A 12,012-nucleotide genomic window follows, 5' to 3' on the forward strand; every position below is an offset into this window, starting at 1 on the left:
CGGAGTTTCATGTCAAATGATAGTGCTGTTTCTCCAACCACACTCTCCATATTCCTCATGGTAGCTAAAGTAGTTCCCAGTCCTTGCAGTCAGAAGAACCAAAAAACCTCGTTCTCGGAGTTCTCCCCGGTGGGCGAGGGCTGAATATTTGCAAAGATATAATTCTTCTTGTCCGAATTTGAGGTCCATACTGATTAGTTACGGACTGTGTTGCTCCCCTCTCGATTTATGGAAGATCGCATAATTTGAGAGCACCACCACTACTGTATTTTTCCAACTTACATTCTTAGGTTCAATTACATCACAAGATTCTTTTTTTCCCCTTCTATTCTGGGCGTTGGTTAAGAAAGTCTCGCGTTATCCATATAATCTACTCAGGTCTGCCACCCGGAAGCATACTTGGCGCAATAGAAACGGCCTCCCCTCTCAAGCGAGAAGTCTGAGATCCCGAGCGTCTTTCTGTTTCTTTTCTTTTCTTCTTTTTTGTGTTTAATTTCTTTTTCAAAAGCATTTTTTTTTTCACTCGTTCCGCCTAAGATAATTCTCCAAGAAAGCCTCTCTACCACAAAACTAATTGTAACGAAAAAGAACTTTATTAGTGAAGTCATAGATTACAACCCCTGCTGACACAGAGTGCGATGCACATGTAAAGAAAAGTTAATTTTTTCCATATATAATTATCAAGAAGGTACTTATCAATTTGAATAAACCTACTCTTTTTCAATAGCCATCTGGTATATGATTCTTATAGTATTTTTTATAATATGAGAAATAAAATAAATATATATATTTTTAATATTTCGTTTTGCTAACTCTAACCTCCTATTTTTCACCCAATTGGCACCTGGTCATATGCCAAATAATTCAACCAACCTCCAATAAAGAAAGAAAATCTATGAAAAGTCTTTGGTTACCAAAAATTTCGTTTATATTGATTTCAAAATAAATTAATGTCCCATAATTAAATAGTTTCTATGCATCACTAGCTATTCTTTTTTTAGTCTAATAATTTAACATTTCTATTTTTCACAGCATCCATTGACTCTCCTTGCCGGCATCAGTGTTCCCTAAATGCTATGCAAGGGAGAATTTGAATCTTCACTTGATAAGTTCAGTTGTTCTCAATTCGCTGGCATAACATCTAAATCAATCCAATTGGATAATGTTACCACCTCCACACCGAGGTACTTACGTACGTCCGTGTAGTTGTGAATTCGAGGCTCTGATAACTGAGCGAGTGCTTCAGGGAGGCGTGCGCGTTTTCTCTTTCAAAACTTCGCGTAATTCGATGCTAGTCGCTAAGTTGCGAGTTTGATGGTTTGTTACAAAAATCGATCGTAACTATTTGAGATACTTCCGAATGGGGCTGGACAAAGCCGTCGATTCATTAGATATACCACGGTGTTCAGTTAAGTTAGGCGCGGAAAAAACTTTTGTATCGTGTTTAAACAGTGAAAAACGGTGTTGCCACGGGCAACCCTCCTAGTTTCCAGTGATAACCGAATCTCAAGAGCCGTGCGTCACCAAGCGTCAAATAAGAAAGCGTCAAATAAGAAAGCCTGCCAAAAGAGGTCAAATGATATGGTGCCACTGGAAACGGAGCCACTTGCCTGTGACAACAAAACGACTTTAAATTAAAACGTGGTCGCCAAACTTACGTCGCACCTCACTCAACTTTTTGCGCAACATTACTAATATAGTGCTCTGGGAAATAAATTAAACTGGAGCCTTCATGTCCTTGCAGTAGCAGAATTTTCTAGCGTAAGGTTCTTTACGTGAAATACAGCTGGGCTGATTTCCATAAACATTTGTCCGACTTATAAACGGGTTCACTTTGACTTTGTGATCATCTCTCACGGCCACTGATGCTTCAAATAATGCGTCACCAGGGGTTGTCATAAAATTAATTCTGTAGTGACTACTGTCTGGAGTTGGTTCGCCGAAATTCACGGCACGATCTGAATCTTGATTAGTGCTACTAAATCTCCGCAGTTTGTCATTTGGTCTGTAGCTAACAGCTTTTAAAATCTTTTTGAGCTGGACCTTAGCGCAAGACCCTCTTAGTAGCTCTGTTCTACTTAGGATGACGTCATTAATGTATTTGACAGCCATTTCTGCTCCACCAATCACATCCTTACTGCTTGCGTTTACCTCAGTAAACTCCAGGCATGGGCACCAGTGATCGTCGACTCCTTGTTGTGAAAAGCAAACAAACAAAAAAGCAAAAAAAGGAAATGTTGTCAGTCTTCAGTTGAAAAAAAATTAACTCCCTGAAGTGATTAAAATGTAACTTTCCAAGATAATGTCCATTTATTATTCAGCAAACAGGTAATGAGAAAACTCAAACTTATCAGGTAAGAGTTGTTGTTCTGTTTCCACCAAATTCACGTGACTAGGAAATTTGTTGCAGCTGGTGGGGAGAATTAACCATCAGATCTTGGGAGTTAAAGGGTTAAGTTGGTGTTGGAAGACGGCAATTATGAAAATAAAAGTTAGTTTGAATTTTTTGAGTGTTTTTAAAAAAAAATATACACACAAGCACTTGAAAATAATCTGAACTTTACGACATGGCGCCATGGCGAAAAAGATTCGGAAAAGATCCTTGGTTGACAAAGAAGCTCATAATGTATTCTAGATGGATAAGAGAATCTTGAGGAAAACATTTGCGTTCTGTAGACTTGGCGGATTTTTTTGTTTGAGTTAAGATTGTAAATCATTGTCAGCACGTTATTCTTGACCGACCAAAGTGCACCAGCGGGCTGGTATGGAGCAATAGAGAAACCTGTCTTTGATGTTAAATCTTTAGTCAAAACTATAAGTGGAGAACGTCAAATTCTCAGGGCACGCTGACTTTCCTGCGCAAGGAAACTCGACAAAGGGCATCCAGTACAGGAGAGATCTTAGAAAGCAAAAGCACCGAAATTTAGTTTTAAATGTAAACTCTTTCTTACCTGCATCACTGCAAGTCCTTGTACGTGGTAATTGCGTGAACAAGCTCTGTGTCTTCTCTCCATGAGGCTCTTTAGGGTATGTTAAGATGTGACGTAACGTGGCATGCATGTCAAACGGTGATGTTATTATGTGTTGATTATGTTCCAAGGCCAACCCTATATGCGGGAATTTCCTTATAAGCCAATCAGGAACCGAGATAGAGAGCCAAGGTAACCTTTCCTCCAGTTTTCCCTGCATAGTATTTCGGACGTCGTCATTTCGCGAGCCGTGATCTCCAAATAGTATAATCATAGTGTTGTTGTGATAATTGCGTTCGACAAAAGTGTGGAGCAATCGCAAGATGTCGTTGTCAGCATAACTTAGATGATTGGGATGCGCGTGAGTCAGGTACGACATGAAAGCGTAGGTAAATTTTGGGGTGTCTGGATACGCTGCAAAGTAGCTGAGGATATAGTCTAGGGTATAATTAACCATAAATGTCGAACGCGAACATAATCCTGGTTCGTCTCGCTCGCCCTTTTCTTCCAGTGCCAGCCAAAATGGCCTCATATAGTGATGAGCAGGAGGGTCCCTAAAGCCCATGAGCCTTAGATTGAATGCACCCATGGTAGGGTCATCTTCAGACATCAATGTAACATATCCGCGCTCCTTGTACAGTTTCATAATCCAGGGCCAGTTATCAATGGGGGCGGCATTGCGATACCCTTGTCGGCCCTCGGGCGGTTCTGTCTCGTACAGGCCTGTCAAAATGGCGGTAAGTGCGGGTGTTGTAGCATCACCAACTACAGTTTGACCGGACATGAAGTACGTCTTCAGCGCCGTCTTAAGATAGTTTATCGTTTTCGGCATCTTTCGGCGGAAGTTTGCAGCAGAAACAGAATCAATTCCAAGCAATAAAACATTTAAGTCTAACCCTTCATTTTCTCCTTGCCCATTGAGCTTTTCTCTAATCAGTTTCGAATTTTCGATGACATCTTGTTGCGGAACAGCTCGCGCGAAGTAAGTTGTAACTTCTTTTCTACTTTTAAGTCTGTAGTCGAGAATCAAAAAATCCGAAGCGTTTATCTTGCGGGAAGGTTGGTATTCCTGTGTGGAAGATTTGAAAGGATTCCCTTGATCCTCGTAATGCACGTTACCGTCATCACCCTGATTGCGATGAATTGTCTCCACGTTTACGTGACTGAAATCGATGGAACTACCATCCACCTCCCCCGAGATGACCAGTCTGTTACCAACGATGTCAAATGCAGATCCAGGGTATCCATTTCCACAAACGGGGTCGTTACCGACATCTCTCAACAGATGTCTAATGGAGAGGTCCCATGGGTCAAGTTCTGGCAGTTTACAAGAATTCAGATCCGGAGTTGGGGTGTATACAGGTGTTGGTGCGCCTGTGGAGCTTGGTGTTGTATATGGAGTGGAAGGAAGGCTAGAGTGGTCTTGCTGCGTTCCTGAGGTAGCATTAGTAAACAAAACGCTTACTAACGTAGAGTTCAACTCAGTTTCAAGATTCTCGTCGCGTTCAGATTTTGAAGGTTGTGTTGACCTCGGTGTTGTAGTAATATCCGAGGATTGATTTGCCGAATTACTTGTGGTCGCTAATTCCTCATCTTCAACCTTTGTAGACGAGTTCCGATGTTCGCTTCGAGTTTTAACTATCTCTGGTTTCAGTGATTGGGTTGACCTCGGTAACGTGAACAAAGGAGAGGAATGACTTTTGTTTGTCTCAGTTTCAGATGTTCTCGATTTGACAAGGTTACTTACAGTAGACGTGCTGCCATTTTTGCTTCTTGTAAGTGGCTTGGCTGTAGTCGGTAACAAGTCAGGATCAGGAACCTGCTTTTCCAGCGGTACCTCCTCTTCGGTGGTGTCGGATGGGCGATTAACCCCATGTTCATTTAGCCAGTCTAATGTGTCCTCAACTTCATCATTTGCTTCCAGTCCCCTGTGGATCTTTCGCGGAGGGTCGGTTACAGCTTCAAATGGAATTTTTTTAAGCTCCTGATCCGAGTCATTATCGTCGTCACCAAACAAGTCATCGTCTCCTGTTTTGTCTTTTCTTTTGTCTTCGTGTGTTTCCCTCGTGGTGAAAGATTTGTCTCTATCAGGAATGACACTGAAAAAGAATCGACAAAAAATAGAAAATAAAATGATTGTTCTGAATAAAACGTGTTTTCGCCGCCGCAAGACAAACAAAGCCAGAAAAAAAGGCGTTGCTGGAGCAAGCGAAGGAAGGAAAAATGTTGTGTGTTATGTGTCACGATTTCCGCCGCCAGCCCTTAACCTTTCACTTTTACATGTTCCTCCAAGTCACTCTTTGTTATTTTTTTTGATCGACCCGTCAGAGTCAAATCAAAGAATTTACGGTTTTCCGATTGTTATAGGGACTGTCGTATAGGTTTCACGAAACAACAACCTTATAGACAGAGATCAAGAGGAGAATACAGTCGAACCTGTATTAAGCAGTCACCCACCCTTTAACTCCCACGAGTGACCAAGACAGAATTTCTCCTTATAATATCAATGCAATGTCAACAAGATAAGAGATGATCCAATAGTAAATTCTCTGAACTAACATTATAAGAATTGTAAAGTTGACAGTAAGGAGAATTACAAATTTGATCTGGGAGTGCAAGAGTTAACACAGGTTCCACAGAGTAGGAGTATGTTTTGCCATGTTTTGTCATGAATGACCAGGCACTCAATTTACAAAAACTCACTCAAAAATATTGCTAACATTGATTTTCGGATTTAATTTTAGTTTAAAGGTCATGCTAAGTTTTATTTGAGTGGTAGCGCTTTATGTGGCCGTTCAACGCTGGTGGAGAACAATACAAACACAGTTGAAAAAGGAGTAAATTTCGGGACTTTAAACATGAATCAACCGCTGAATGCTGGGTGACCGCTGACTGCGGGGTGACCGCAAAACGGCGCCACCTAATACAGATTCGACCGTAGTTTGCTTCAGAGAGAGGGTGGCCAAAGGTTTATACGTGACGCGTAAAATTTAAAGAAAGGCGAGCGTGCTTTGTGAATTTATAAAACAGCGTGAGGCGTGATTTTCCCTCTTGAAAGATACGCGAGTTCCCCGAACCCCTTTTAACAAGAGGATTGATTTGAGGTTCTCCCATTTAAATGTGTGACGCATGAATTTTTCTAAACTTTTTACAAGTAACGGGATCAGGACCCGTCTTTGCTACCCTCCAGAGAGGACAAGTGAACGAAGCGCGAACAGCTCCTGCAAATCTTTCGGGAAAAGCAAGATCACGAAAATATGGTTAGGAACTTTGTAACATGCCAGATTTATAAGATCATTTTGTTCTTTAACGATGGATGAGGCAAATTACACGAGTTATCAACATGGCAGCGCCTGCGTACACTGTTGGAAACCTTCCTTCTCAACACAGTTGGCCCAGGCTCACGTCTCGAGAAAAAGTCAGCGATTGATTCATGAAATCGTCACGCGTTGTGTGACTTGGTTACCGGGAGAGGAACCGTTGAAAATTTGAATACGTTATATATTAGTCGTGGTTACACTAGCCCTTTTACCCATGGGTAAGTAGCGTTTGCCCACGGGCAAGGACGTTTTTGTGTGTAACCGCTTTCCCTAGACCGAAACTGCCCCAGGGTTATTTCCTTGGATACATCAAAAAGAACAAAAGAATTTCGCATGACAGTTCCTCAACTGTAAAAAACGGTTTATCTGCTCCCTGAGGTAGCTTAGCCAATCATAAAGCAGAATGTAGCTAATGCAGGAAATCGCCTGCAGTGTTTTGAGGTGACCTCTAATGCGCTTGGCTAATTTCACGCCTTCTTCGGTGCCTTCTCGCAAAAAACTGCTGGACTGTTATATTTATGGAGGACTGTCGTATAATAAGCAGGAGAATCACTGAAATTAAGATTAATAGATCTCTCGCAATTTGTCAGGTCAGTGAACTAATATCTAATTATATTTGACCCTGAAGGGAGTCTTTACTGTGTAACCGCATCCCCAAGGGTAACATGAAACCTGAGCTTAACCAAACCATTTACCCTCCGTGAGGCCCCAAACCCAAGGTGTGTGTAACCACCACTATTATACGAGGAACGAAGCTATTCCTGTCGATGGCTTCCGTCATTTGACACAGGACGTGAGTAAGTGTTATTGATTTTACGTTTAAAATGTTCATATTTCGAAATATTAATCGTTGTAAATCGACCATATTTCGTTCCTCACACTATTCCTTATAACGTGTTCAAATTTTCAATGGTTCCTCTCGTAACTTAACACCGAGTCACACAACGCGTGACGATTTCATGATTTTCTCGAGACGTGAGCTTGGGCCGCCTGTGTTCTTAGCAGCTGCCATCTAGTTCCCACGCAGAAAAAAAAAATGGTTGTTGTGTTTTCCCTGACTCGCCCGAACAGATGCTTCTTAAGTTACAATCTCTGATCAGTCGCCGGATAATACCTGTCAGCGCTAAAAGCTTTTGAAATAATTTTTCGGAGCTCCACCGGATTTGAATAAACCATTTGTAAATTAAATCACCTATTCTGATGCTAAAAATTTTGTTCACTGCTGTTTCAAGTGTAATCGCGAACTCGTGATTTCCGCACCGGATGAAGGAAGTATGTATAAACATGAAACACTTCGGATCGTTTTCAAAATGTGAGGGGAAAATCCATTTAATCAATAGATTCTCCTTTAACAGTTTGGTGAAAAAGGTACAGAGTTTCAGATAAAATGACGGTAAAAATACTTTTGTTCCAGGTCCATTTGCGCCAACGAAATTTCGTGGCAGGATAAACAGGAATAAGACTCTACAATAATTTCGTGCTGGTGTTAAGCTGTAATATACTTGCCGTAGAGATCGACAAAACAGACGACTTTTAAGAGGAGAAGAAAAAGCCATAATCTATGAGTTATACGAGTGGAGATTTTATCAGAAAATATGGAAGTTACGCTAGTATAACTGCGCTTTTTGACTCACCCAGAAAAATCCTTCGTTCGCTTAAGAAGAGTCACAGACTCGGTTCGCTCCAGTTGGACCTTGTAAAGCAACAATAGCGAAATTGCAGCGCAGAACGTTAGAGCTATGAGGCGCTTCTTACAGCGGGAAGACACCATTTCAGGTTGTTATCATCTGGCGACCACCAAGCTACGGATAAAGATAGAGAAAGTGCAGATCAGCGAGCGCATGTTACGGTATCAGAATAAATTTTTCTCCGCGATTCTAAAAATAGGCATTCTTTTGGTATAGGGTTGAATATCACAGCTCTCATCAAATTGAGAAAGCGATACGTGGTGTTTGCTGTCACGCAATGTCACACACTTGCGATAGTCATTTCGATGCCTAAATTAAGTGGGCTCCTTACAAGTCAGTTCTTTTTTACCTATATTATCCTACCACCGGCGAAAAAAAGTTTTGTCTTGTATCATACTTGGCTCGTAGAGCCGGTTCTGCTGAACCTGCAGACTGGACTTTCGATTACCATTCGTTGGTGGTCTGCTTTTGCACTTGGAAACTAGAGTGATTTACAATGTACCAACCTAGCTACGAGAATATTGATCACTGATAGGTCCATTTTAAGGAGGCCACGTATTGAGTTAGCAATAACCATAATATATCAGTCGAGTGCATTTTTAAGATAAACAGAACACTAAAAAATTCAGATAATACTGTTGTAGTAAGTTCATTTTACAATGTAATATGACCCAATGGAGACGTTTTAAAATTCCTGTGGCTAAATGACCTACAGCCGGGCACGGCCTCAAATAGACTAAATGCCTGGCAGTCAGAAATTTTCACAGTATTTAAAATGAAAAGTTCTTTATACTTCTTAAGAATATGAGATGTTTGTTGAGAAATGTCGAGCAATTCCAAAAATTAATTTGTTGTTTTAGTGGACGGTTGTCGACACTTAAGAAATTATACGCTTCTGATCAGACTGCCGGGGACTATACGCCCATCAGTAAGAATTTTTTGCTCTCAGTACATGAGCGGGCGGTGAGCGCTTGCAAATCCTGCGATCTGATTGGTTCCGAGAGCCGGAAGCATTCTCTCATCCCGCTCGCTCTCAGCATGCGGTATCCCATCCGTTGGGTGTTGAGTCGCCTAAGACATCCCCAGCTTCACTGCAAATTTTCAGAAATAAATTTTTTCTGCTGGCTGGGCGGCATTTTCTAAGAAAGACTTCGGTCACGACTTTTAACATATAACATTTTTATGTGCAGTGTTGAGAGGATGACACAATAATAAGAAAAGTTGCCAATGGCAAAGGAAAAAACCCCCTGCAAAAATGGAAAAACCGGAAAATTTGCTGAGGAGCAAGACAATGCATCGAAAGACAGCTTTCAAAATAACGAGGCGATTGCTAATGTTTTTATATCAAGGCTTACATTAAGAAAAGGAAACCTCAATGCTATCATTATGTATGGAAAATTTTGGTTTGACGGCGACCTCTTTGATCGAAATCTGGACGTCAGCGTGGAGCTCCGCCAGTATCAGTCGCTTTCACCAAGGAAGTTTTTTATATTCTTGACAGAATGGTACTCTTTCTTTCTTCCTAGAGCCTTCTTTTTTTTGTTTGTTTGATTTTTTTTTTCTAATTAATACTTTCTTCCGCTTTTAATTTCTATGAACAAAGATTTTTCTGTAAGCAAAGAGCTTCCACGTGTGAATTTTGTTAAGTGCGCGATGTAGACAAAACATAGAAATAACACGAAAATCGAGCCCCAACATGAGCGGTTGCCGGGAAATTTCCCCAGGGGTTCGCTCAGATCCGAGATTCTGACACCTTCCAGATTAATTATCTTTTATTTGAAAATACTTTTTTCTAACTAACTCGGTTGCTTTTAAAGATTTTAAAAAATTTTTTACGGAAATGTTAGGTTGAATGTTTCAATCTAGCCCAGTCAAATAAAACAAAAATCGATTTTTTGGCCCCTGAAGGTGCGACGTGACTGTAATTTAGATCTGCCGGCAGTTTAGCCCATTTGAAACCGTGCCCAGCAGTCTGACAACAAGCCAAGCACTTCTGAGTGGCGACTACCGACCGATATTATATGATGCATAAGCTCGGAGAATTTTTCCACTAAGACAAAAAAAAATAATTTTTGGAATCGATTGACATTTCTAAACAAACATCTGATATTCTCAAGAAGTTTGAGAACCATTAATGGAACCTCTCTGAAAATTACTGACTACCGAGCGTTTAGTCTATTTGATGCTGTGCTCGGCTGCCGGGTATTAAGATACAGCATCTTAAAACTGCTCCTCAAAGTATTCCAGACTTCGGTGTAGATTGAGTGAAGACTAAACATTTGCTTCGGAAGCAGCTAATTCACACCATCGTGCTTATATCTGGATTGATTAAAAACCCAGCATGATACTTTTAAACGTCCTTGACCGTCACAAAAGCCCTGTGATTTCCAAGGTCAACCACGCACCGCTTAGCCGACGGATCGCACCGAGGGTGACCTGATTCGAAATTATTAGAATAACTGACTCGAATTATCCTCGTTACCTTCCTTTTAAGACGAGGCTAGTGAAACACAAGAATATCCTCTATTGTAATGTTCTGACTTTTTAAGATGTGGTTCTAGTTTAAACGTCGTGGATATCGACTGAAGCTTGCTAAAGTTACACCTACCGTCTCAAATGAATTGTCTATTAGTTTGCAACCTCAAATTTCGTCCTCAACAAGTTTACCGAGGCTGAAAAGTCATGTTTTGGAGATGGATTTGTCGTCACGGCCGAGGAATTCTTACCGACACTAATGCAACCAAAGTGTGATTTCTACCCGTCACGCGAGAAAACTGAAAAGTAAATAAATAAAAATAGAAATTGTTGGACACCGATCTCATGACTAAGTAGTCAAGGGAAAGAGGGCTCTCTCTGTAAACATTCCAGCGGTTGCCGAGGAACGGTGAATACGTGACAAAAATTTGTTAAATAGAATCGTGGTGAAATATTTACATGCGGCAAAGCGTTCTCCATTTGCTCAAGAGGATTCGAGACATCATGAAACATTAATCTACTGCCAATTTCTCCAAACACAAGATACTTCCAGGCGTACACTTGCTTTCTTAAACTAATTGAGCCAAACTAAACCGAAACAAATTTCTCAATTTACCGATAAATTGAAAAGAAAACCTCCATTGGATGTATTGTGATAATTGTTTACTACACAATATAACCGGTATCCTTTCATATTCAATGGAGAGAAAAATAAAAAATAAAAAGTTCAATTGACCAGATTTTAAAAATCCAACGTCGCAGCTTTCATTTCGAGTTTCTCGCTCGCCGTCGGAAAAAAAGCAGCTATCTCGACAAAAACGCAACATTCACATCACTGCGAACGTACTTGGCAACGAAAAAACATTTGCATAATTATAACATGTTAAATTTTCCACTGCTAAGCAAAATTCACAAGAGTTCGATACTCGCTCTGGTGAAAGTTTCTTGAAATACAGCTCATTCTGCAATATTCCACCACAGCAAAGACTAGTGATGAAATGATAGGTACTCTTTCGCAATAGAACTGCCAGTCTGAATGATACCTTTACAGATGGAAGACCGCAATTTGTAGAAAGTCAATTAACAGCCGCCACAAACTTGAGCCAGTTTTTGAATAGCGTAAAAATTCCCTCTAGAGATAGAGATTGTCACACATTCAGCAGACATTTACAAATATTTCACCCTCAACTAAACTCTAGAATTTATACGTGGCATTCCGCGTTGTGTTTCTCCAAATATTACAGCGCCATGACTATAATTGTCTGCATCATTCGATTACACATTTTAAAAATACAGGTGTAGTTTATCCAAAATACCTTTTTACCTTACCATCTTTCTTTGAGCCGTATTTCTGAAGGAAGGTTAGTGCACCTTTCGAAAGTACCATCGATCAGTACAACTTGATTTCTTTCAACATCAACGATCATGCAAATTCAAATCAGCTTGTTGGTGACACGACAGGTGGCAACGTGCGTATTCAAAGTAATAACAAGGGGACAAAACAAACAATACCAACATGTCCTTAACCTGTTTACGTACAATTCGCATCACGCCGCAAGA

At 40.6% G+C, this 12,012-nt stretch overlaps 1 protein-coding gene and 1 long non-coding RNA gene across 5 annotated transcripts; one reads left to right on the forward strand and one right to left on the reverse strand.

Moving 5' to 3' along the window:
- Positions 1–574: 574 nt before the first annotated feature.
- Positions 575–11,942, reverse strand: LOC113668093 (uncharacterized). 4 transcript variants are annotated; one of them, XM_089196441.1, is made up of 5 exons: positions 11,782–11,942; positions 10,586–10,751; positions 7,924–8,091; positions 2,952–5,068; positions 575–2,192 (listed from the first exon to the last, which is right to left on the reverse strand). In XM_089196441.1, the coding sequence occupies exons 3-5, from the start codon at positions 8,058–8,060 to the stop codon at positions 1,717–1,719; spliced, it is 2,730 nt and encodes a 909-aa protein (XP_089052567.1). In that variant the 5' UTR covers positions 8,061–8,091; positions 10,586–10,751; positions 11,782–11,942; the 3' UTR covers positions 575–1,716. The 4 variants fall into 4 exon arrangements, with proteins under 4 accessions (XP_089052567.1, XP_089052568.1, XP_027039781.2 ...); XM_089196442.1 differs by having other exon boundaries at positions 11,777–11,878; XM_027183980.2 differs by lacking the exon at positions 10,586–10,751 and having other exon boundaries at positions 11,782–11,939.
- LOC149050372 (uncharacterized) lies at positions 6,761–8,610 on the forward strand. The gene is made up of 2 exons (XR_016183670.1): positions 6,761–7,086; positions 7,704–8,610. It is a non-coding gene; the product is annotated as an uncharacterized LOC149050372 (long non-coding RNA).
- Positions 11,943–12,012: the final 70 nt, after the last annotated feature.

The sequence above is a fragment of the Pocillopora damicornis genome, chromosome 2 (assembly GCF_964200805.1).
Source record: "Pocillopora damicornis chromosome 2, jaPocDami1.2, whole genome shotgun sequence".
NCBI lineage: Eukaryota > Metazoa > Cnidaria > Anthozoa > Scleractinia > Pocilloporidae > Pocillopora > Pocillopora damicornis.

Coding starts and splice junctions, on each gene's coding strand:
- LOC113668093 (XM_089196441.1), bottom strand. CDS start 8,060: ATGGTGTCTTCCCGCTGTAAGAAGCGCCTCATAGCTCTAACGTTCTGC. Junction 5,069..7,923: donor CGAACGAAGGATTTTTCTGG/GTGAGTCAAAAA, acceptor ATTCTTTTTCAG/TGTCATTCCTGATAGAGACA. Junction 2,193..2,951: donor AAGGACTTGCAGTGATGCAG/GTAAGAAAGAGT, acceptor TTTCACAACAAG/GAGTCGACGATCACTGGTGC.